The following is a 24,227-nucleotide window of genomic DNA, read 5'->3' as shown; positions in this document are numbered from 1 at the left end:
CTCCATATGCTGAATTAATTAGCTGCAGAGTATCTTCTATAAAAAGTCTGAGATACACAAATCAATCTCTTAAGAGAACAGAAAGGACTGAGAAATTACTTCCGAGAATAGAATTTAAAAAGCTCTTCTCCGCACACAAGTGCTTTATCCAAACGTGTGATACGCATTTCACGGCAAAACGAAAGCGTTTCCAGAGGTGAATTTTCAAGAGCACTTCAGCCTTCCCTGGTTCGCTTTCATACTTTAGACAGGACTGATGGGACCTTGGGTCAAGGACCTGACTCCCCACGGGTTCCCCTCTGAAGGAAGGACACGTGGACAGGTGACCTCTCACGAGTCCTGAGAGCCTCCCTCTGCCCCGCCCCCTCGCCAAGCACTCACCCCTCAGCATGTTCTGCTGGTGCTTGGCCGTGCAGATCAGGCGGCTGATACCCTCGATGCACTGGCTCTTGGACTCCACATCCTTGTCCTTGGTTTTCTTGGGCAGAAACATCACTAGGAGGGAAAGGGCTGCCGGGCTCAGCCACAGCCCTCGGAACCCAGCCTCCCTGAGCCACCCACATTCCACAGTGGCCATGGCCGCCAGCCCTCCCACCCGCCCAGGTAGCCTCTGGCTGTGGCTGTGGTTGTGGTGACCTCGGGACCTGCAGGGCCGCCCCTCCGACTACCCCGACGGTCAGCCTGCCACCCCCACCTCACCCTTCTTGTTCTTCTCCTTGGTGACCACGGTCATGGACATGGCAGGCGTGGCCACAGCCTCGCCGCTGCCGGGCAGCCTGCTGACCTGGAGAGACCGGAAGGTGCACTTGAGCGTGTTTTTGGTGGCCGGCAGGTCCTTCTTCTCCACCTCTCTCTTCCTGTCTGCGGGCGGGGCTGCTGTCCAGTAATCCACCTGCAGCCCCATCAGCTCGGCGCCGACGCCCTGGCTGCGAAAGCAGAGGGGGCCTCACTCCTCTGTCCTGGCTCGGTGGCCGGCACGGGCGAGGAGGTGCCAGCTGGCGTCCGTGCCGCTCAATGCAGGGGGGACGACCCGCAGTGGGCGCCCAGCAGAGTGGAGCCCCAGTCCTGGAGCCCACCGTGGTCCATTCCCTGGGCTCTTGGGACAGCCCAGTCTGGGCCTTGCGGGCGGGCACAGCGGCCGTGCTGAGGTCACCCAGGGGCGCCTGGGTCGCCACCCGTCTGCCCTCTCAAGCCACCCCTTTGAGTCTAGAGGGCCGAGGCCAACCAGCCTCAGCTGAGGTGTGCCCCCGCCCCCCAGCTGTGGGATCTGGGAGCAGCCCTGTGACCCTGTGACCCACGTGGGTGTGAGGACATCCTCAGACCCCTCAAGTTTTGTTTGGGTGAGTTCTACTCAAGAGAGAGCCCAGGGCGGCCGGGAGAGCTGCTGAACACCCCACGCCCTGGTCCCTACAGGGACCCACATCCAGCCACATCTTCCCTGAACCCCCCCCCCGCCCCCGTGCATGCGGAGCACCCCCCACTCACTTACTCGGTGTGGTTTCGGTCCCTGGCGCCATGAGGGCTGGGGGGGACACACCAGGCCAGGGCCTGCGCTGCCCCTACCTCACGGGGCACCCGATCCCAAGCAAGCCCGTGTCTTCCCAGAGGCTGTTCTGAGCCCACCCTCTGGCCAGACCCTCGGGCTTCCTGGCATCCCGGAGGTGCGGCCAGCGGCCGGGAGCGATTGTCCTCATTCTCTGGCCATCGGGGGTGCTCTCAGATCGGGTGGGGCGGGGCACCTGTGTGGCACGGCCACGTTTACCTGGGGGAGGACAGGCCCCCGCTCACTGACGGGGAGGAAGGCGGGGTAGGTGAGGCCTCCTTGGCCGCGGGAGACGTGGACGGCGGGGTGGACGAGAGCACGCTGGAGCCTGAGGGGGCTGCGTCATCCGAGTCACCTTTGGGAAGAAGTTGGGCAGCCTTGAGTGCCCCTGTGTCTCTGCCCCCAGGGCAGCCCCAGGGGCCGGAGAGGGCCCGTGCGGGGAGGTGGGAGACCCCGAGCTGGAGAGGAGCCGCCGGGCCTCCCACGGTGGGGCGTCCCTCCCCTTCCTGGCCCCGAGGGCAGGGAGCATGGGGTCACCTGATGTGGCTGAGGACGGTTCCACGATTCCAACCTTCACCACCTAAAAGGCAACGGGACGCTGGCTGGCAGCGGTACTGGATCGTCGGCCAACCCGACTGTCAGTGCCAGGGCTCCAGACGCAGGCCCAGTGACGTCCTCCCTCCGCCGCCCGGCCGCTGCGTCTTGCCCCACCCTCCCTGGGAGCTCCTGGGGTGCGGCAGTGACCCAGTGCTTCCCGTCCGTGGCACAGGACCCTCCCACGGCACGGGTGTGCTGGGGAGACTCCACAGAACTGCGGTACCCCTCCGTGGCCATCCCGCCACCCGGGGGTGGGGGGCACAGGCTCCACACTCCGGCCCTCAGCAAACCGTGAGCATGTGTGGCCAGCCTGGCCCAGAGGTTGGTGAGACCCGGGCACTGGTATGCGGAACCCCTGCCCAGCGAGGGGCAGAGGTGGCTCTGGGGCCTGCCCCGCGCGCCCGGTCAGACAGATGCCATTCCAGACGGCCGTGTGGGCCAACCAGCGCGGGAGTCAGGAGTCACGTTAAGCGGGGACTCGTGCCTCGGTTACACAACGGTGTTTTAAGTGTCCACGGGGGGGCCTGCCCGTCACTACAGAAGGTTCCCCGAGACCGGCTGGACTCCTTCCCTCCCAGGAGGGTCGGCAGTGGCCCTGACGCCTGGCCAGGGTAAAACCACGGCCTGCTGGCCTGCTGCGCCTGGGCCCTGTCTGCCCCTGGCTCTCGCAGCAGGTGCCTGGGCCAGGGGCCACATGGGGAGGTAAGAGGCCGTGAAGCGTGGCATGGCCCGGCCGGCGCATAGGAAGTGAACTTCCCGATTCACACACACCGCAATCCCCACTGAGCAGCCTGGCGTGGAGGCAGCCCCGTCCCACAGCTCCTGAGGGACAGAAGCATCCTTCTGCCCCTCCCGGGGCACCCACCCCCAGCCGAGTCTGACACAGGCCTCGTGCCCAGTCAGTGGCCGAGAATTGGCCCCTCCTCGCCTCTAGGTGAGCTGTCTGCGTGCACAGGTCAGAGAGCTCACGGCCCAGCCCTGCTCCACACAGGAAGAAAACAAGAAGCTTAAAGAGGGCTGGGGGGCAGATTTTAAGGAATCTTCTGCTCAAATTGGTGAAGAAGGTTCTGGAACTTAAAGGTAGTGCAAGCATCCCAGCAGAGAAGTACTCACCCCTACAAAGGGGATGAACTTTTGTGAAGATTCCTCGTCAGGGCTAAGAACACAAGAAACACACAGTTACTCCTCTCTCGGTGTGGCCGGCAGTGCCCGCACCACACCCACACCTGTCCCTGCAGCGGCCCGACCTCCGACCCCAGGGTCATCTCTCTGCACCTAAGGTCAAGAGGCCAGCAGGGAGCTCCACGGGAGCCCAGCTTCCTGGGGGAATCTCTTGTCCATCCCAGGTGCCTGGTGCCCTGAGGGCCTGCATTCCGGCTGGGCCCCCAGACAGAGGTTTCCCACGTGTGTCCCGGGACACCACCCCCCACCCCGCCCTGGACACTGGTCTTTCTCCAACACTGGGGGTGACCACAGCCGGGGTGTCTAGGTTTTCTCCAGATAGTCCGGGTGAAGTCCAGGGCAACTAGAGAGAGGAGACTGGGGCAGCGGCGGGTCCCAGGCCTCTGGCCTGCACACACCGTGCTCTGACAGAGCGACACCCCAAGAGCAGCCAGAAGGGGAGACCGAGGCTTCAGGGCCATGCTGTGGTCGGAGGCTAGCCAGCACTCGTGGCAGAGAAGGTGCCACACGGCTTCCCTGAGATCGCTGGTCACAGCCCATCCTCGGTGAAGGCAGCCATGTCCCAGGGCCCTCGGGGGGAGGAGGGCAGAAGCCAAGGGGATGTGGACCCCCTTCTGTCTTCGTGGCCCAGGCGGGCACCCGTCCTGCTGCCCATTTCTGTACCGGGCATTTGGATGATGGGCCTCCACCTCGGGGCCTGGGCCGCAGCCAGAGGGCTTGGCCACCAGGTGCACTTGGTCTCTAAGAGCGTCTCCTGGCCTGGGGAAGACCCACAGGGCAGGCCCAGTCCCGGGCCTCCTGTCCCTCCTGCAGCCTCCTTGCCTCTCCGGGCCATCCTCCCAGCTCTGCTTCAGTCTCATGTCCCCAAACCTCAGAGCTCACCCTCAGAAAGCTGTGCCCGAGGCGCTGGCCGGAAGGGGTCCCCGGGCACAGGGCCATTCAGGAGAAGTCCCTGCAGATGGCAGGCTCTCCAGCCCGCCCTTGTGGGGACAGAAGTCCGTGCCTGGCCAGCACTCTCCACTAGACATGCACAGGGGCCAGCACGGAATGCACGCACGGCGCCCAAGGCGGTCCCGGCAGGAGCTGCTGCCCCCCCCCCCCCCCGCGGCCTGGCACCCGCGTGAGGGGACAGCAGCCGGCAGGCCCCTGGGCACCACCTGGACACGGGGGCCTCCGCCCCAGCATCGCCCATCATGCCTCCGAAGAAGGCCCGGCAGACGTCTCTGGACAAAAGAACCTACAGATTCAGGCCGTCCCACTGAAATGACCAAATCCCCAGCCTTTCTGACCTAAGGGGAATAGAGTTTATCCATTTCAGAGAACAGCAATTCGCACCCTGTGCCCGGCCGGCTTTCGCATGCCATCGCGCAAGACGGGGTCCTCAGGGGGTCCCCAGCCCAGTGTGGGGGAGGCTCCGCCCCACAGGGCCCCAGGACCCTCCCCACGAGCAGCACGCAGGGAAGGCAGACAGAGGCCTGCAGGGGCAGACAGGAAGCACGGCCACACAGGGATGTTGCTGGACTCTGAGAAGCCAAGCTGAGCCGCCGGGCCATGCAGACAACACTCAGCACTCGACACGCGCCCAGCGCGACAGGGGTGACACCGGCTTGCCTAAACTCGGGACACAGACGAACACGCGTGTGCCTCCGTGGTGAGGGCCCCTGGGTCTGGCTCATGAGGCCACAAAACGTGCCTCAACAGGACACTGGGGGCACAGAGCTGAGGGGTGCTGAGGACACGGGGCGCTGGGCGTTCCCCACCCCAGTGCCCTGAGGGAGCCTCCTGGGCCACACACAGCCTTTGTGGTCTGACCACAGGCCACGGACCGGGTGCTGTGTAGCCCGTCCGTGCAGGTGTTCTCACAAGGGGCAAGTGGAGACAGGCCCCGAGGGCCATGCCCACCGCGCACCTGCTGCTGGTCTCCTGACCCATCTGTTCTCTGTCACCATCTGCTGACCCCCTGGTCCTGGGCTCTGAGGGTGGCCAACACACTGGGCCTTCACGGGGCTCCACCCAGGGTGTCTGGAGCCCCCACCCCAGGTGCCGGTGTCACCACTGTGACGCACAGGTGGGGGCAGGAGGCACGGGACGAGGGCCAGGGTTCCCTAAAGCCCTGGCTTGAGGCTCAGAGGAGCCAGCGTGGGAGAGACGAGACGCTGTGGCCAGGCAGCGAAGCAGGCTGCGGGCTTCTGCGGCAGTCGGCGGGCACACCGCGGCTGGCCTTTCTTTAGTCACAAAGGCTTGTTTAGCAGGACAACGTGGGGGCTCAGACCCCTCCTCCTGGTCTGTCTCGGGGTTCAGCAGGAGCACTGCCTAGAGCCCGGTGACCCTGCCCTGGCTGGGCTTTCCCAGGAGAGAAAGAACCCAAGACCCGGGATGGGAACAGGGTCCCAGGGGAGGGACCTGGCAGGCAGGCCGCCAGGACAGGAAAGGGGGCCCCAAATGAAACGGCAGCTCTAGGCAGGTCCCGGTGTTTGGTTCCCAACGTGCAGGTTTTCAGAGGGTGGAGCCACCTGGGGGTGGGGGGGAAGCCCTTCACTGCACATAGGGGGTCTTAGTGGTCTGGCCACCTGTCCAGTTCAGCCACAAGAGTCGGCTGGGAAACCCTCTGTGCTGCTGTCCGCAGCCCCGGGGCCCAGGCCAGGGCGAGGCTCCGAGTGCGTGCCACCCCAGGGCAGGCCCCCCACCCTTCTGCCTGGATACCCCGCCTGCAGGATCAGCATTCATGCTGTCCTTGCGGGGGATGGGGGGAGCCCGCGAGCCAGGTTCACAAACACATTGAGCCGATAAGGAGGCCCGCACGCGGCCGATGTGGCATCAGTGGACAGTGTCTCGTGGTGGTACCCCATGCACCTGCTTCTAATTTGAGAGGTGGGGCCAGCGTGGCTTCAGAAACACTGACACTCACTGAGAAGCTAAACGTGGCCACGTCTTCGGCTCAGACTCTGGACTGAAACGGACAGAGGAAAGCCTGTCCAGCCCGATGTCTTGGTTCCTTCAACCGGGTGGGGGCCCGAGAGCAAAGTCCTGACCGGGGTGGGGGTGGCCACCTGCCTGCTGCCCAGCTGGGGGGCCCTGCCTGGCAAGGCGCCACCCCTCCCCGGCCCACAGAGAGGTGGCTGGAGGGTAAGTGACGCACCCCACCTGCTCACGCTGCTAAACAGCCCTAAAGACCAGCCTGGGGACAGGGGACAGGGGTGCAGACCCAGGGACAGCGGTACCTGAGGGTAAAGTCAAAATGAAAGTTCTTTTTCCTTTTCAGAAAGCCACCAAGAGAGAAAACACAGACACGTTACTGTGCTGAGGGACAGGACGTGCCTGCAGGTGCAGCTTGGGGACGGCACGGCCCTCGCTCAGGAAGAGCCGGAGCTGCGGGCTGACCCCTCGGGAGGGCCGTCCCGCGCCCCTCGGACACCGGCAGAGACGCTGAGGTCTGCGGGGCCCACCCTGCAGCCCACCTCCCCACCTCCCGGGCCCTGGCCCTCGCCCACTTGGGCCTGGCAGCCAGACCTCTGCCCGCCCTCAGCCCCAGTGCCGGCTGCTGCCCGGCATCCTGCCCCGGGGCAGAGCGAGAACTGTCTGCCGGCCGGGAAGCCGGGCAGTCGAAGGAGCCTGTGCCTGTGTTCCAGCAAGCAGGTCGCTGCTAGGGCTGGGCGGTGTGACCGCTGCCTCTGACCCTTCACGGTGAGAAATTCCAACATACGAAATGGAAAACACCAGACTGCCTTCTTCTGACCGATACGGAGGAGGGCCTGGGGCTGCCAGGCCCACCCGAGGCTTCCCCCAAGCCCAGCCGGGTTTGTCCCCGAAGGCCACCCCGAGGAGCCCCCGGCGTGCTGCCCAGGGGACCGAGAGCCGCAGCCACAGTGGCCCGTGTCTGCGGCGTGGAGCCGGGTGTACCGGTACCCACCCTCCCCCTCCAGCCCTGGCCACGGCCTGTCCAGCCCGGGGCCCAACAAGGTACCTCTTCTGCTTGTAGGTCAGCATGGCCTCCGCGATGGGCAACTGGTGGGCGCAGTTGGCACCCGCGATGTACTGCGTGATCCTCGACACGATGTCCGGGGTGTCCTGCGCTGCAGGAGGAAGCCGGGCAGGGTCCGTGGGGTGCCTCGCCTCTCCCCCCACTCCACCTGTCTGCCCAGGGCCCAGCCCAGGAGCAGTGGCCATGCTGAGGGCGCCAGAGGGGGCCCTCTGCCCTCCCCGCTCAAGGGTTCCCGGGCAAGGGCAGCAAGGCCGCTCCGAGTCCCCGGGAGCCCCCGCCCCGGGCCCCAGCGGCCAGCCCCGAGGCCCGCGGTGGACAGAGGAGGGCACCCAGCTGCTTCTCACAGAGGCGCGGCGGGGGCGGGGAAGCCTCGCGGCCTCACCCGCCAGCTCACCCCGGGCCTCACCGGCGCTCTGGGCCTCCAGCTTGTTGAACAGGTCTTTCCAGGCCAGGTCCTGGAAGAAGTTGTTGTAGCGGTAGTCCACGGAGCCCAGGTACCTGGCCACAGGGTGGGAGCCTGCGAGGCACGGCGGGGGGGGGGGAGGTCAGGCCACGGAGTCCGCGGCGTCCACCCGGACAGACGTGCTGTGCGGCCCTGCCAGAGCCCTCCCCATGGGCCGGGGGGCGTCCTGCAGACCACAAGCGGGGCTCGGGCACCAATGAGTCTCCCCCCAGGATCCAGCACTTTCCGACGCGCTGACGTTTACGGATTTGGTCATAAAACGAATCGCGTAAGCAAAAACGAAGAGTGCGGTCACCCAGGGTTTGATGACGTAAAAGGGCTCGTGACCACCCCCACCCTATCTGTGACGACAGCATCGCGTGAGGTGCGTGCGGGGCCGGCACGAGAGGGGCGCGTGTGGCGCATCGCCCCCCACCGCGTCCACGAGCCCCCCACCCAGCGGGACGATGAGGACCCACCCCGTCCGAGAGCCCCTCACCCAGCGGGATGATGAGGAAGCGCATGTAGCCCAGCCAGTCGGGCGTCTTGTGGGACAGCTGCTCCACGAAGAGCCGCAGGACGGCGCTGAGGTAATGCTGCGCGCCCGCCACAGCGATCTTCACGGGGGTCGGGGGCTGGGAGTTGCAGTTGCAGCTGAGGCCCCGAGGGCAGGACACAGAGGGGACAGAGGCCTCAGGGCGCCGTCCCTGAGGCCAGGACCACCCCACTGCGCCCGAGGGGCGTCCCCAGGGCCCCGGGCACACACCGCTCAGGACGAAGGGAGCACCGTGCCCCCTGCGCCCCGGGGGGGGGCCGACACCCAGGACCCCCAGACAGCAGGAGCACCGTGCCCCCTGGGTGGGGGGGGGCCTGCTGCCCACACCCAGGAGGCCCCCGATGGTGGGTCTCTGCCAGGAGCCCCCCTGCACCGCAGGAACTCCCACCAGCGCCCAGATCTGGACAGAGGATGGGACCGTGGGGGGCCGGTGGGCGGGCACATCTGGAACCCGCCCGCAGCCCCCAGGGCAGAGCCACAGGCAAGGCTGGGGCGCAGGGACCCCGACAGACACCCGGCTGCCACACGTGTGGCAGCTGGACTCACTATCTCTGTATCCGCGAGACGATGGTGCTGAAGGCCGCCTGCACGTCAGCCGCGGAGCACGTGCACACCACGGGGAGCGCGTGTCTCTGCAGGACTTCCGACAGGAACTGGGAGCGAGGGGCGGGCGGAGCCTCAAAGCTCCACCCGGCCTCGCTGTCAGCTCCACGCCTCGCAAGGAGGGGCATGTGCTCTCCGCCCCCGCAGGGAGGATACCCCCCCCCCCCACGCAGAAAGGACAGCCCCCTCCCCACCTGCCCCTGCCAGTCGGAGGTGTTGACGAGAATGATGTTTTCAGGTAGCTGGTCGTCAGAAATGAGGATGTGGTTTAGCTGGTCGTACACGGTCTTCCTGGGGATCTGCAGACACAGGCCCGTCCACACCAGGTGGGAAGGGCGCCGCGTCCCGTCGCCCGCCCAGCCGACCCCTGCCCCAGCAGCCACCCGGGAGGGGGGAAGGACAGCCCGGTCCTGTTCCTGCTCAGGAACCTGGCTCTGCTTTGGACAGAGGTCACTGGGCTGTAGACACTGTGGGTCGGTCAGATCCCACCCCCGAGCTGCCCCGCCGGGTGGGTCGGAGGTGTCCGTGGCCTCCTCTCCTGGAGACGTACCTGCAGCTGGCTCCTCGTGTCCGGGCAGCGCTCGTTGTCCAGGCTGTTGGCCCGCTCGTTCTGTGGCCGGGCCGGCTGCCGCTCCTTCAGGGATGTGCTGCGGCCCCGGCGGCCAGCCTGCTTCCCCTCGGACCTGTGGGGGACCAGGACAGGCTGGGGCAGGCCCACGTGCTCACTGCCCAGGGAAGGGGGCTCTCAGCGGTGGGGCTGTGGTGGATTCACGTGGGGCGGGTGGCGGGCGAGGGGCTCATCTGTGGGGTGAGTGTGGAGGCCACGAGCACACACGCACGTGCCTTAAACCCGGCATGAGGCCCGATTAAACTTGTGCAAGCAGAGAAGGGGTGGGGGCACCACAGCAGCCCCGCTGTCCCTCCGGGACCTGGCCGCCCTGCAGAGGGACGTCCTGGGGTGGGAACGGGGGTTCTGGGCCGTGGTGCAGGCACAAGGCCGACCGCGGCTGGGAGTTCGGCTAGGTGCCCAAGGTGAGGAAGGGCACATCACAGGGAGGGGCATAGAGTCGACCCCCAGACTGACCAAGATGGTGGGGGGGGGGCAGGTGAGACAGCCTCTGAGAGTATCTTCCCATGCAAAGCTGCAACTCAGACCCCCACTTCGATGGCTCTGAGAGGCAGGTCCAGGCCCCCCCCCCCCCGGGCTCCAGTGTTGGACCTGGAGCCACTGTCTGGGGGCTCCTGACCTTGACGGCACTGGGCACCCCCTCCCACACCGGCATCTGGTGTCACACAGGTCCACAAGGTACAGGTGGCGGAAAATGTGAGACGGCCACAGGAACCACACCTCAGCCCCAGCAGGCCTGCTGGCTGCAGACAGGGTGCAAGGGGTCCACTGTGGACCCCCAGGTGGGCCGAGATCTCTGTGCTTCTAAGTGACTCTCATCTGGTCAGACGGGGCCCTGCCCACCACACCGGCCCACGTGGGCAATGCCCGGCCAACAGCCTCCCCAGGGCATGCTGTCACCTGGTGGAGGGGATGACGAGGGATTCCGTCTTGGTGATCCGCCCACTGGGCGGCAGCTTCTCGGTGAACATGTCCAGGGCGGAGGTCTCCACCTCCGGGCTGTCCTCCGGCTGTGCAGGCTGCTCCCCAGGGGCGGGGGTGCTCTGATGTGCAGAGAAGGAGGCTCGTTGGGAATGCGCACCCTGTGGGGGCCTCCCGAGGGCCGGCCTCACACCCGGCAAGTCCCTGGTTTGGGTGGGGGTGTCTGGGCCTTTTTCGGGTTCGCAACTTTCTGCACATGGTATGGACATGCTGGCCTGGGGAGCCGAGCTGACCCCCACATCCAACCACAGGGCTCCTGGTGTCAGCTGCTGGGGAGGCCAGCACCAAACCTCCTCCAAATCTCCCTAAAACCTGCCCTCTGGTCCCAGACATCTTCCTTGAGAACCTCCATGAGAGAACAGCGGCCAGAGCCCAGCATTCACAGTGTCTGCTGACAGTGTTTGCTGACAGCAAAGCAGGGGGACACCCACTGTCCCCAGTGATCCGGGGGGTCCTGACCGTGCCCTGAGGGTAGGGGTGAATCCAGGGGGCCCTGATTGTCACCCAGGATCGAAGCAAATCAGGGGAACCCTGACTGATCCTCTGCCTGGGGATAAATCCAGGAGAGTCCTGAAAGTCCCCTGAGATGGGGGTGAATCCAGGGGATCCCTGAGCATCCCCCAGGGTGGGGGTGAATCCAGGGGGCCCTGACCATCCCCCGGGGTGGAGGTGAATCCAGGGGGCCCTGACCATCCCCCGGGGCGGGGGTGATTCCAGGGGGCCCTGACCATCCCCTGGGGTGGGGGTGAATCCAGGGGAACCCTAACCCATCCCCCAGGGAGGGGGTAAAATCCAGGGGAACCCTGGCCATCCCCCAGGGTAGGGGTAAATCCAGGGATCCCTGACCATCCCCCAGGGTGGGGGTGAATCCAGGGGGCCCTGACCACACCCAGGGGTGTAAGGTAAGGACCTGAGTGTCGAGCCCTGCCCCGCGGGCTCAGACCCCTAAGACAGTGTGTTAGTGGGCTCTGTGCTTGCACAAACGAACGTGCTCTGGGCCTGCTCACGTGGGGCACCGTGTCAGAGACGCTGTCGCTCGGCTGCTTGCCTCCCAGGGCCCGGGTCTTCTCGGGCACATCAGCCTGTGTGGACCAGATGGGAATCAGGGCATATTTAATGGTGGGCACGGAGGCTGGCTCACCTCCAGGCAGGGGGATCTGGGATTGGGGGGCAGCCTGGGAAGACTAGCCAGGGCTTCCTTAGACTGAAGGCTCAGGTCACCCCGTGACAGTGACCTGGCATCAGGCAGGGAGAGTCCAGCCACACGTAGACCCAGGAGCACGGTTAGCTCTGGGCTGGTCTGACACTGGTGTGTAAGCAACACCCTGAGGGATCAGAGACGGGAAACCCTGGAAGGCCCACCCGCGGTCTGCGCTCCCATCAAGGGTGGGCACTGCCATGTCCAGCCCGCTCACCGGACTCGGGGGCTCCTTGTGGCTCCGGACGCTGTGGACGCTCCCGATTTCCGTCTGCGAGCTGGAGTGTGACAGCCCTTCGAAGTAGGGCCTGGGCGTGGGGACAGAGACAGGTCACCCTCCAGGACCCTCCCCAGGCTGAAGGCTCAGCCATTGTGCCCTGGGGTCTGGTGGCCACACAGGGCTGGGATGGGGCAAGGGAACCACAGCCCAGGAGAGGTTGCCCTGCGGCCCACATCAGCTCCTCCACTGGCTCTGACACCCACAGCCCAGGACCTCACCCCCGGGCCCCACCCCCTCCTGGCCTGACACGCAGGGCCCAGGACCTTACCCCCGAGCCCCGCCCCCTCCTGGCCTGACACCCACGGTCCAGGACCTCACCCCCGAGCCCCGCCCCCTCCTGGCCTGACACCCACGGCCCAGGACCTCACCCCTGAGCCCCGCCCCCTCCTGGCCTGACACCCACGGTCCAGGACCTCATCCCTGGTCCTGCCCTGCCCCCTCCTGGCCTGCACCCAGGGTTGCACCCAGCAGTTCTGTTGGGGGGCCAGCAGGCCAGCCAGGGGACCTCAGGCTCCTCAGCCAGCTAGCAGGAACACAGGCTCAACAGTGCAATGACGGTGGGGTCAGCAGGATCTAGCAACCCTAGGCAGACCAGGCCAAGTACCTTGTCCCCAGCAGACAGCTGGGGAGAGGGTGGGGGACTCATAGATTCGAAGAGACTTAGAAGCCTTTCAAGCTGATACGGTGGACAGGGGGCACACGGTCTGGTGCCAAAGCCACCAGGGAGAGAGAAATGTGGGAGTGAGGGCAGAAACAGTGCCCGAGACGTCCACGCAGACTCCCAGAACTGTGAGCACCAGCTGCCGGTGACCTGGAGGTGGCCTGGGTCAGCCAGCGGCCGACAGGAGCAGGGCCTGTCCCAGTGGACGGGGGCAAAGCCCAAGGGGCCTCGGGAGGTGGGTGGGCAGCAGGCAAGAAGCTGGGCCCCTGGAGCCACAGTGAAGGCCAGAGGTGGACACCTGAACCAGAGCCCGCAGATGCCACAGGCGCCCCCACAGTAGGACACCAGAGGCTGAGCAGCTGCACAGAAAGCCCACCCTCCCCCCACGCGCGCATCTCCATCCAACCACACGTCCACCACCATGTGAAAAACAAAACCAGGAGGCCACGGGGGCTCTGGACTGCCACGTGGCCCCCTCTTGGCAGCCTGCCCGGACCCCACAGTGATGCCCCCAAGACGGGCCACACGCACTCCTGCCCTCCCCTGCCCCGGCCAGGCAGATGCCCTGCTCCTTGGGGACATGCCCGCTCCCCTCCCCTGCGCACAGGGAGGCCCTGCGGTCCCAGCAGCCCGTCTCCCCACTGCACAGAAGGGCCTCTCCTGTGATGGTCGCCTCAGCCCGGCTGGGACCTCAGGAAGACCCCCGAGCACCCTCCACACGCAGAGCCCCTGCCCCTCCATCCCTGACCCTGCAAGACCTCCAAACTGGTCTCCTGTCTTCGTGCTCCCAAGCGCATTCCAGAGAGATCCCTCCAGAACACAGGCTCCCCGTCCCACCCCGCCACAGCCTGCGTCCCCTGCCACATGTGGGGGGCCACGGAGTGCTCACCTGGGGTTCCACAGAGATCCCTCCAGAACACAGCCTCCCCATCCCCCCCCTCCGCCACAGCCTGTGCCCCCTGCCACATCTGGGAGCCACGGGATGCTCACCTGAGCTTTGGTTTGGGGGTGCTGAGGACACTGTCATCATCCTCCAGGTCAGGGCCGCTGTCACTGGGGTTCTCCATGTCCAGCGTGTCATACAGAAGGTCCAGGTCCTCCTCCGCCTCGGGGACACGCTCCGCAGGGTCCTGCTCTGAGTCCAGGACCTACGATGACGTCGGACATGTGAGCGCACGCACGAGGGGTGGGTGGGGGTCCCCTCGGCAGGACAGGTGGGAAAAGGACGCAGAGCCACCGAGCACCCTTTGTCCAGCAGGTGCCAGACGCTGGGGTGACCCCGGGGGCCTCCAGTCACGGGGTGCCGGCACGGCTGGGCCACTCCTCCCCCTGTGACTCAGGCTTCCACACAGAAGCGCGCAGCTGGCACAGGCCAGCACCACAGCCACATGGGCGATGTTCCCTCCCCAGGGCCTCCCTGGCCTCTCACTGCCCCCTCTCCTCCTCCTCAGACACCCACTGAACCGACTTCTGTGCCGCGCGTTCGTTCTCTTCCGGAACGTCGAGGAGGTGGAGCCGCACGGAGAGCGGCCCTCTGCGGCCCTCCCACTCGGCGCGGCGCGGTAAGACCCGTCTGCGCGCTGTGTCTGCCCGCAGCGAGGCCCTGCCACCGCCCGCCCCGTCCACGGTCTAGCCACCGCCAGGGGGTGGACGTTCTGGGGTTTGCCGCTGTAGACGAAGCCTCTGTGACCGTTGAGTCTGCGTGGACGCGCCCGGGTCTCTCGTAGGTAAACGCCAAGAATGCCATCACTGGTGGAATCGCCTGGAGGAGGGCCTGCTGCACACCCCCGCCAGCGTCTCCCTGCTCCGCTCGAAGCCGCAGCTGCCGGCGGGCGTCGCGTGGGGCTCGGTGAGGTTCTCGCTTGCGCCTCCGGGACGCCTCGTGATGCCGGGCACCTTCTCGTGGGTTTGCTGGCTGTTTATGTATCTTCTTCGGAGAAAACGTCTCGTCAGACCCTCTGACCAGCTGTTACGCTGGACGACTAATTTCTTACCCGTGTCGTCTTCGTATTTGGGGTTGTACGTTTTCCATCTTCCGGGTACTGGTCTCTTATGGGATCTACGATTTGTAAAACCCTTCCATCTCACGGCCACCATTTCATCTTCTGGAAGGTTGTTCGGAGCACGTGAGTTTTATGTTTTGACGGGGTCTGACCCCTGGTTTTCTCTTTGGCTCCCGTGCTTCTGTGTCCTACCGCCAAGACCACTCCTCTGTTTTCTCCTAAGACTTCCACAGTGTAAGTTCTTATATTTAGGTCTTTGGTCCATTTTGAGTTGGTGTTTGTACATGGTGTGAGGTAAGGGTCCAGCTCCACCCTTCAGCACTTGGAATCTAGCGGTACCATCGCTATTTGCCGAAAAGCCTATTTCCCCCCCATCGGGTGGTCTTGGCATCCTTGCCAGAAATCAATTGACCACAAATAGAAGGATTCAGGGCGCCTGGGCGGCTCAGTCGGTTAAGCGTCCGACTTCGGCTCAGGTCACGATCTCCCGGTCTGTGAGTTCGAGCCCCGCGTCGGGCTCTGTGCTGACAGCTCGGAGCCTGGAGTCCGCTTCGGATTCTGGGTCTCCCTCTCTCTCTCTGCCCCTCCCCCACTCACGCTCTGTCCTTCTCTCGCTCAAAAATAAAGAAATGTTAAAAAAAATTTAAATGGATTCACTTCCGGTCTCGCTGATCATACGGTCTTGATTACCACACCTCTTCCTGAGTTTTGAAATTAGAAAGCATCATTGCTTCAATTTCGTTCTTTCTAACGATCGCTTATTCTGTTTGTTCTGGGTCCCTTGCGTTTCCACGTAAGTTTTAGGACTAGCTGGTCTACCAACAGGCAGCTGGGGATTTGACAGGGACCCTCCCGAATCTGTGGAGCGATCTGGAGAACCCGATTCCAGTGCCTGCGTCGGAGAGCAGCTGACCTCCCGGAGCTTCACATGTGTGGACGGGTGGCCATCGCCCTCAGTTCTGTCACAACCACGTGTGCCAGTGACACCTGGGACACTTACCTGCCACCCCTCCCGGGGAGATCCAGAACCTGTGGACTAGCTTTCCTCTGCCCACACGGAAGGTAAAACCAAAGCATTTTTCTTCTGGTTATAAAAGTGAGCAAACCCATCACCACACACTTGGGGTGGCAAACAGCTAAGAGAGGGAGCTCCAGTGCCACGGCGCGTCCGTGGTGGGGGGTGGGTGTGTGGCGATGGGGCCCACAGAAGCTAGTCTCTGCTCAACTCCGCAAACCTGAAGCTGCTCTAAACATACAGTCGGCTTAGAACCAACAGGAAACTCATGGTCACAGCCTGAATGACGTCCAGCCTCCCTCCTGGTCTGTTCCCTGGGTTGTGATTCGAGAGACACGTAGGCAGCCGCTGCTCGACCCCCGAGGTATCACGGGAGCCCAGGGGGCCACAGGACGGTCAGAGGCAGAGCCAGGATGTGGCCCGGGTGCCCCCAGAGCCCTCGCCTCATCAGGACACCCCACCGTGGGCCTGGGGGGCAGGCAGGATCTCACTCACCTCATCTGACACTTTAAACCTCCGCAGCAAGGCCACGACCTTCTGCTTGAAGTTTTGTTGCTGCAAGGCAAGTGGGACAGAATCAGAACCGAAGGGGGTGGGTTCCCCGCGAAGGACACAGCGGGCCGCCAGGGGCAGCCGCCGGCAGGAGAGAGGTGCCCGGCGCACAGTCTGTACGGGCTCCCGCGAGCGCGGCTCTCGCCCGCCAACGGCGCTGACCCTTCGCAAGCATTAAGAACCACAGCCGCACCGGACTTAGTAACAGACCCAGGAGGGGCGCGGGGAGGGCGTGTGCCGTCCCTATGGCTCTTCCCTCGGCCTCCTGTGGCTGGCCCCTTGCCACGGCACCGCCTCCCTCCTGTAGGACCCAGGGGTGGGCACGGGCTGGGCAGGGGGGGCAGCGAGGGCTCCGCAGAGACCCCAAGCTCCCTGTGCGCCCAGCGCTGCGCTGGGCCTCAGAGTCCGAGCTCTGGCCATGACTGAGGCAGCCGCCCTCAGCCACCCTCAAGGGGAGCCACGCTCCCCTGCACGGACACCCAGTGTAAACAGAGGCTCACACAGGTGCTGCCGTGCCCCCAGCCGGGGCCTCCAGAGGAGGTGGGGAGGTGTCTGGGCTTGTGCCCCGTGGCCTTTTACCCCGTGTCCACCCACCGTGCTGGGGGGCCTCAGCCCACATGCAGCAGCGGCTTGGCTCTGGGAGCTCTCCCCGGGGTGGGCGTCCTGTGATGGACCTCCACCTCGGTCTGGAGCTCCCCCCACCCGCCTACAGGCCTGCCCAGGCCCCAGGGCCTCTGTGCTGGGCGGGCCCAGAGGCTGAACAGAAACAAGGGACGGGCCTCACTCAGGGAAGGGGACAGCCTCCCAGCTCTGTTCCTCTGCTCTTGGAGTGGCCTGAGCAGGACGGGGGTAGCCCCGCCTCCTCCCCTGCCCCCCAGGGCCAGGAGCCACTGGCCCCCCGGGGTGAGCTCTAGGACCCCCTGCCAGAGAATAAAGAACAATGGCCGGCGGCTCCTGGAGTCGTGGCCTGGGCCTCAGGGGAAGCCAGCAGAGCCAGATCGGGGGGACCTGGACGGCGCCTCACCTCTCGATCCCCCACCCAGGGCCCCCCCAACCCCGACCCCCCCCCCACCCTGCCCCAGTGTTAGTAAAACCAGTTTCCACCGACCCTGGTCATGGACGCCGTTCTTACTATCGATCGCCGCTGCTTCTTGGGCTTGCCCACATCGAAGTCCTCCTCGTCCAAGTCCTGGGGAGACACGGAGCCCCGGGCTGGGAGGACTGCCCTCCCCCCTCTGCTTCCCCTCCCAGTGCCTCCCGCACGCGGGCGCCTCAGGAGGGTCCAGGGCTGTCTGCCGGGGGCTGTGCGGCTGCGGGGAGCCCTGAGGCCACATCTCCCAGGTGGCCGCACGTCCCGCACACCAGACCCCAGGTTACCTGCCCTTGCACGGCATCGTCACTGGCCTCCTGCTCAGAGGAGAAGCTCTCATACTCCTCCTCAGAGTAGTTATCTACGGAACGAGCAAATGGAACAGGGAGCGCCTTGAGATTCCGACCGGTGTCCCGGCAATGAGGCAGCAGCCGGAGGACCGGGCCCTGGGCACCCGCAGCCCCCACGGGCACTTCCAGGTGGGGGCAGGGCCGCACCTCCCGGCTCCCACAGCGGCCCCCGTGGGCCTCAGACAATTCAGCCTGGATCTCGTGCCTGACTGGCTCCCCCACGTGCCCTCCCACACCTCAGGGGAACAGTGGCCCCATCATGACGGTGGCAACAGCCACGCCAGGATCTGTGCCAGACTCCGGAAGGCATCGTGGCCAACGCTGTGACCTCCTGCTGAGCTTGCAGCTGTGGGGCGCAGGGACGGGACATGCCGCACGGGGTGCAGGGCGCGGGGACGGGACGCGGGACACGGGGTGCGGGGCGCGGGGACGGGACGCGGGACACAGGGTGTGGGGCGCGGGGACGGGACGCGGGACACGGGGTGCGGGGCATGGGGACGGGACGCGGGAGATGGGGTATATAGGGCGTGGGGATGGGACCCCCAGCCTAGGTTCCCAGAGCAGGCACGATGTTGCCGTGAGGGTGCAGTCCAGAGGGAAACCCACAAACCCTCTCAGCCCCCCGCCCCGGCTTCTCAAACCCGGCAGGACGGGAAGGCAGACACACCTGTGGACTTGGCCTTGGGCCCAGCCTGCATGGCACTGTCCTCGTGGTCAATGGGCTGGCTGGACAGGGAGAAGATCCAGATCTCGGCCACCTTCACGGAGGCCTCCTTGACGCTGCTGCAGAGGCTCAGGACCTGGCCGCCCTCGGAAGGGTGCTGCATCACCTGGGGGCGGGGCAGGGCTGGGCGCTAGAAAGCGCACCGGGCAGCGCCACCTTCTGGGTGCACGTGAGCAACGGCACGCGGCAGGCAAGAGACACAACCGTGGGGCAGCCTGACAAGGGGAGGCACGGGACACGGGTGTGGGGGCCGCGGGAGGCCACTGGCCAAGAACGGGGCAGGGGGGGGGGTCGGCACTAGGCTCTGCCCCTGGGGACTGGAGGCTGTCAGAGAGGGGAGGGGCTTGGCCGCAGCGAACAGCGTGTGAGGCTGTGGCTGTGGGCCACCAACCCCGGAGACCCAAGTCCAGGGGCCTGTGTCTGTGGGGGACCAAGGAGGACCGGCCAGCAGTGTGGGCCGGGGGTCTCGTGTGGCAAAGCCAACGCCCGCCAGGCTGGCCCACCTGGCCGGTGAGTCCTTAGAGCCATTCCAGTCGGGAGAAATTTCCAGTAGACCAGGGAGAGGGGCACCGCCTCCGCGCACCCCATGCGCCAGCCCGGGTGAAAGCCTGCGCCCCATACCCGTCCCTCAACCCAGTACCGCCACTGTCCGAGCCCCGCATGGGGGTCCCAGGCCAGATGAGAAAGGCCAAGGGGCACGGGGTCGGGCTGGTCAACCCACTCACACGTGGCGCCCTGCCCTGCCCTGCCCCAGGCGGGCACCAGCACAGCTCTGTGTGGGCACCAAAGTGGCCTGGACAGCCCGAACCGCCACCCCATGACGGTGGAGGCCCCACAACACAAGAGACACCAGGGCCCACCCCACAGCTCCCAGAGGCCCGGGCTCCTGAGCCCCACACCTGCCACACCTGGGACACCAGGTCCCCCAGGACAAGGTGGCATCGGGCAGTCGGGTTCCATTCTGACCAACAGCGCTTGTTTCCAAGGGAGCTTCCTGACATTCAGGTCACCCCCTGACCCAGAGCATCCCGGCAGTGACGGCAGAAGGGAACGGGGCTGTCCCGAGAGGGAGCAGCTGGGGTGGGGGCCCCTGCAGGGACGCTCTTTCCGGGAGGCCGCAGGACGGACCCACGCCGGGCCAGGATCTACCCTCGGCCAAAGAGCAGCCGTCACAGCAGAGCCCAGCCACACAGGCCGTCGGGTCGGGGCGCACGGGGCGGGGGGCAGCCGGCTGAGCGGGGACGCGCTCACCTCGGCCATGTTGATGGAGCCCGCCGCCAGCGTCTTGTAGCCCAAGATGGTCCGGTTTTTGTACCGCTTTCTCCGCTGCAGCATAATCTGGAGCTTGTTGCCTTCTCTTTTCAAGAAATGAGGGTACTGCAGAGAAGGGAAGTCACGGCTGCCCTATGTGCCAGCTGCCACTCCTCGCTGGGCCTCCGTGGGCCTCAGTCCGGGACACGGTAAAAGCCGCCGCTGGCAGATGTGAGCGGACAGCCAGGGTCTCTGGGCAATCAGCGGGGCGGTGGCCACCCAGCACAGCTGCCCACGGCGCAGACTGCAGAGGGCGTGGGCCCGTGAGTGGTGCCGGTCCAGGCTGCCGTGCAGAGCACGCCAGGGCTGCAACAACAACAGGGCTCACGTGCGAGGAGCAGAGGCCACACCCCTGCACGCGGCTGTCCAGACCGCAGAGCCGTGCACTTACGAGGGTGAACAGCTCTCTGATAAAACTGGCCCCCGAAAAAACTCAACACATAACCCAGAAGTCCTGTGGTGGCGTCAGAATTAGGGTCATGCGCACAGCCAGGCAGGCCCGGGGGGCCGGCGGGAGGCAGGGGTCAGCGGGATTCTCACCGGCCTCGCTCAACCACAGCCCTCTGCGACACACTCACCAGGAGAGGTTTTCAATGGGACGTGAGCTGACGCCCACACGGTATTCATCTTTAAAGCGAGTGTGTTAACAGGACAGCAGCACCCCCTTAAAACAACCCCCCAGAGATAGAGGAAGGCAGGAGAGCAGCTGTGCAGGCCGGCCCTCGGTGTGGGGGGAGGCGCCAGGGCAGGGGTTCTGGTTCTCGCTGGGGGGGCCCGTGCCGCGGTCACACCAAACCCAGCATACTTCACGGGGGTCTGAACTTGCAGCACGGAGGGTCCATATGTTCCCCCCACCTCTTCTAAACACCGGAACGAAATAGTCCTTTTAAAACGTTTTTCTTTCTTCATCTAAGGAATCTCTACACCCAGCGTGGGGCTCGAACGCACAGCCTCCACCGACTGATCCAGCCGGGGCCCCCCAAACGGCCTTTTGAGGGTGAGTCTAGGCCTCACTACGTTCTCTTCACGGCAGGAACAGGAGGGAAAGCGCATCTAACAAAGCACACGCATCTTCTAAGGCTCTGGCTGAGCCAGAGGGGAGGACAGGCCCACCTGCAGGGAGAAGGTCAGCGCCAGGTCGGTCTCCACTTGTCCACTGGGGGGCAGCACGATCTCGTGGGACCGCAGGATCCGTTTGGAGCCCTGGGACACAACAGGACAGCTTCTCACTCACAAGAGAAACTGGCTAAGGACATCACGTCGGCTCCCCGAAAACATCGGGGTGAAAAGCCACAGGTCGGAGGAGGGAAGGCACAAGCTCACGGGATTCCCAAAGGCACCGTTGGGGAGACTTCTCAAGAGCCTTAAAAACGTCCATGTCCTTGACCCTCCAAGTCCTCCTGTAGCTGACCAAGAATGGTCCCTGCCACACCTCGTGTGACTACCAAAATGCCGCAGCGGGGTCAGGGGGTAAACGGACGGCACCTGTTCAGGTGTGTCAGACGCCAAGCATTTCTGAGGGGTGACCGCCTCCCCAGAAAGCAAAATGCGGTACAAGGTGTGATAATTAACTCACGGCAGCGCCGCCACTGGGACCAGATGAGAAGTCTAGAAGCACAACCGAAAATGCACAGATAGATGCACAAAACACAAACTCTGTGTATAATGAGCTCTCAGGTCACTAGGAAAAACTAATCACTAAATACCTGTGGTAAGAAAATAACAAGTCATTTGCACAAAACATGCAGGTCTTTACCTCAAGTCCTCTACCAAAATAAACCCCAAAGGCATTAAAGATGTTTCTCACAGAACCATTTTAAAAGTGACTGTCCTAGGGGCGCCTGGTGGCTCAGCTGGTTAAGCGAGCAACTTCGGCTCAAGTCGTGATCTCACGGTTTGTGAGTTCAAGCCCCATGTCGGGCTCTGTGCCAACAGCTTGGAGCCTGGAGCCTGCTTTGGATTCTGTGCCTCCCCACCCCCCCTCCCGTCTCAAATAAACATTAAAAAAATTGTTTTCTTTAATTTTTTTTAACAGTTCATTTATTTTTAAATGTTTATTTATGTTTGAGAGAGAGACAGAGACAGAGCACGAGTAGGGGAAGAGCAGAGAGAGAGGGAGACACAGAATCTAAAGCAGGCTCCAGGCTCTGAAATGTCAGTGCAGAGCCTGACATGGGGCTCTAACCCACGAACCGGGAGACCATGACCTGAGCTGAAGTCAGATGCTCAACTGACTGAGCCACCCAGGTGCCCCCCTCCCCCGCCAAAATTTTTTTAAACAGCTGTCCCAACATGGACAGACCGGGAGGCTGAATGCTGATTGCAGGAAGCCACGGGACGGACATGGTGTGGCCCCACGTCTGCGGGGCACCAAGGGCAGGTGGGTTCAGAGCCACAAGAGAGAACTGCGGCTACGGGGGGAAGGGGCTCCTGTGGCGTCTGACCAAGACGAGGGTGTAGAGAAGCAGCTGAGGGCAGCAGCGAGTGTGGGTCCAGGACAAAAACAACAGACGTGTGAGCTGACGGGAGTGACGGAGAGGGAGGGGTCCTGGGCACAGCTGTGGGTCGGGGCGGACGGCCTGTGGACCACATGGCATTGGCTGCTCCCAGCCCACACGGAGCTACGGAGCACGCGGACCAGCACCCCTGTCGCCTGAGCTCACGGGGTCCGTGAACGTGGGCTCTAGCAGCCTGGGACGGGGGTGCAGCAGGCACTCCGTCCCGTGGGGCGTCTGACGGTCTGGGGCCCCAACAGGACAGGCACAGCTGAGGGGGCCACTCGAAGGAGGAGCCAGCACACGCAGCTGCCTGTGAGCACGGCCACTGGGGGAGGGAGGTGCCTACAGGGCGGACCCCATCCGTAGGGGGGACACGTCCGCAAAGGGCCACGGGAGGCACCATACGAGCAGCAGGGGGCTGAGAGCCCTCCTGACTCGGGAGTGGACGAGGAACTGGTGTCCCTGAAGGGGTCAAGGAAGCACACACGGCACCTCCTTCAGGGCGGCTGGCGGCTGGGTGAAGGCAGTGCTGAGGGCCGCTGCCCCCCAGGGTGGGGGCCCGGGTCAGGTCCTCCTGGAAGAGCGATTTGTTTCAAGGCAAGATCCCGTGAGGATCAGAGGGACAGAGAGGGGCCTGAGGACGAGAGGCGGGCACAGCTAGACCAGCCCCAGGTCAGAGGTTGGCAGAGAAGGGCCAGCGGGCACTGGGCGCACATGTGAGGGTGTGTGTGGCACAATTCTGTTCTGGGAAGGCCCTTGTGCAAGTGACCTGCACACACACGCTCGCGTCCCTCCACACTCCCCAGCCGCCAGCCCTTCACGCGGACAGGACTGCACCCTGGTTGTGTGGGGTCCAACCGTGCCAGAGCGCCAGGACCCTCCTCCAGGTCAAGCACCCGGGGCAGAGAGCTGGCGGTGTGGCCGTGCCCCCATCTCCTGGACGGCACAGGCACCCTGGGTGGACTGCCCTCACCTGCATCTTGACGGCAATCACCACCGAGACCAGCTCCTTCTCCAGCTCCGTGAACACCACCAGCTTCTTCAAGGTCAGGCTGCACAACCTGCAGGGGCCAAAGGGCTGCTCAGCAGGGCCAGTGCCCTCCCACAGCCCCTCGAGCCCTAGGAAGGCCTGCCCTGGGCAGCTCCAGCCCCAGATGTGGCCCTCGAATCTCCCCAGGGAACTCAGCTAGGCCCAGGGCCACCCTCAAGGCTCCCTGCAGGTGGTGGGTGCCACTGGGCATCCCCTTGCTCCGGAGGGTCGCAGGGGGCGGGTCTCCTGCTTGTGGGGGCGCTCGATGCACGTCTGGGGGCAGGGCAGCCCGAGAAGGGCGCGCAGACCAGGGAAGCCCCCCCAGGTACCGGCCGCCCACCTGCAGTCCCAGCTTCCAGCCCCCGCAGGCCCCGCCCCCTGCCCCGCCCCCTCGTCTCGACCCCGCCCTCGCCCCAGGCCTCCTGCCGGCCGCGGCCCTGAGCTTCCGGAACCCTCCCTTCCCCCACTCACCCTTCCACCCCCAGAGCAGGGGACTGGGAAGGGGGGGGGGGGCGCGAGAGCGGGGCCCGGGTGGCCTGGGGGCACGCCCGCACTGTGCCCCGCCGTCAGTGGGGTCCCTTTCTTCTGCTGTTGCTGCGGCATGTGCCTCGCCCACCTGACACTACAGGACCCCGTCCAAGCAGCCTTTCCTCCCGGGAGGCATTGGGGCCTGCCCAGAACAACCCCACCAGGGGGTCCAGGCAGGGGAGCGGGGCTGCGGGGAGGGGCGGGGGCGGGGGCAGGGGTGGGGTGGGGTGGGCATCACGGAACTCAGCCGGGACCTCTCTCCACAGCTCCCTGAAGCCCCGGCTCGGTTTCCCCCCCAGAGGCCAGTGGGCTGCTGACGCGACAGCACCACACCCAGGAGCGCCACCAGCCAGGGCTGCCGCAGCCGGCCACACAGCTCAGGGAGCCGGCCGAGTCCCAGACACCTGTGCCGGAACCCCACGGGCCCTATTTGGGAAAGGCACTCTGTCCGTGCCCAGCTGAGTCGTCACTCA

At 65.0% G+C, this 24,227-nt stretch overlaps 1 protein-coding gene across 7 annotated transcripts in view; it reads right to left on the bottom strand.

Annotated features, from left to right (window-relative positions):
* Positions 1–24,227, bottom strand: part of PACS2 (phosphofurin acidic cluster sorting protein 2) — a 55,258-nt gene that overhangs the window by 3,225 nt on the left and 27,806 nt on the right. The window contains exons 2-24 of one of the 7 annotated variants that reach the window (XM_023256143.2): positions 23,170–23,257; positions 20,812–20,901; positions 19,639–19,764; positions 18,331–18,493; positions 17,601–17,674; positions 17,356–17,412; positions 16,167–16,226; positions 13,644–13,801; positions 11,930–12,020; positions 11,522–11,596; positions 10,434–10,576; positions 9,456–9,588; positions 9,100–9,204; positions 8,849–8,955; positions 8,246–8,400; positions 7,699–7,821; positions 7,287–7,395; positions 6,544–6,576; positions 3,254–3,296; positions 2,081–2,123; positions 1,763–1,898; positions 700–926; positions 382–495 (exon numbers count right to left, since the gene is read on the bottom strand). In XM_023256143.2, coding sequence (XP_023111911.2) covers positions 382–495; positions 700–926; positions 1,763–1,898; positions 2,081–2,123; positions 3,254–3,296; positions 6,544–6,576; positions 7,287–7,395; positions 7,699–7,821; positions 8,246–8,400; positions 8,849–8,955; positions 9,100–9,204; positions 9,456–9,588; positions 10,434–10,576; positions 11,522–11,596; positions 11,930–12,020; positions 13,644–13,801; positions 16,167–16,226; positions 17,356–17,412; positions 17,601–17,674; positions 18,331–18,493; positions 19,639–19,764; positions 20,812–20,901; positions 23,170–23,257 — 2,453 coding nt within the window. Of the gene's footprint in view, positions 1–381; positions 496–699; positions 927–1,762; positions 1,899–2,080; positions 2,124–3,253; positions 3,297–6,543; positions 6,577–7,286; positions 7,396–7,698; positions 7,822–8,245; positions 8,401–8,848; positions 8,956–9,099; positions 9,205–9,455; positions 9,589–10,433; positions 10,577–11,521; positions 11,597–11,929; positions 12,021–13,643; positions 13,802–16,166; positions 16,227–17,331; positions 17,413–17,600; positions 17,675–18,330; positions 18,494–19,638; positions 19,765–20,811; positions 20,902–23,169; positions 23,258–24,227 lie in introns of those variants that run through there. The other 6 variants (XM_023256141.2, XM_023256142.2, XM_023256147.2 and 3 more) reach the window with 6 other exon arrangements.

This window comes from Felis catus, chromosome B3 (assembly GCF_018350175.1).
Source record: "Felis catus isolate Fca126 chromosome B3, F.catus_Fca126_mat1.0, whole genome shotgun sequence".
NCBI lineage: Eukaryota > Metazoa > Chordata > Mammalia > Carnivora > Felidae > Felis > Felis catus.
The sequence above is the reverse complement of the archived record's forward strand: the minus strand, read 5'-3'. Positions and strand labels throughout refer to the sequence as shown.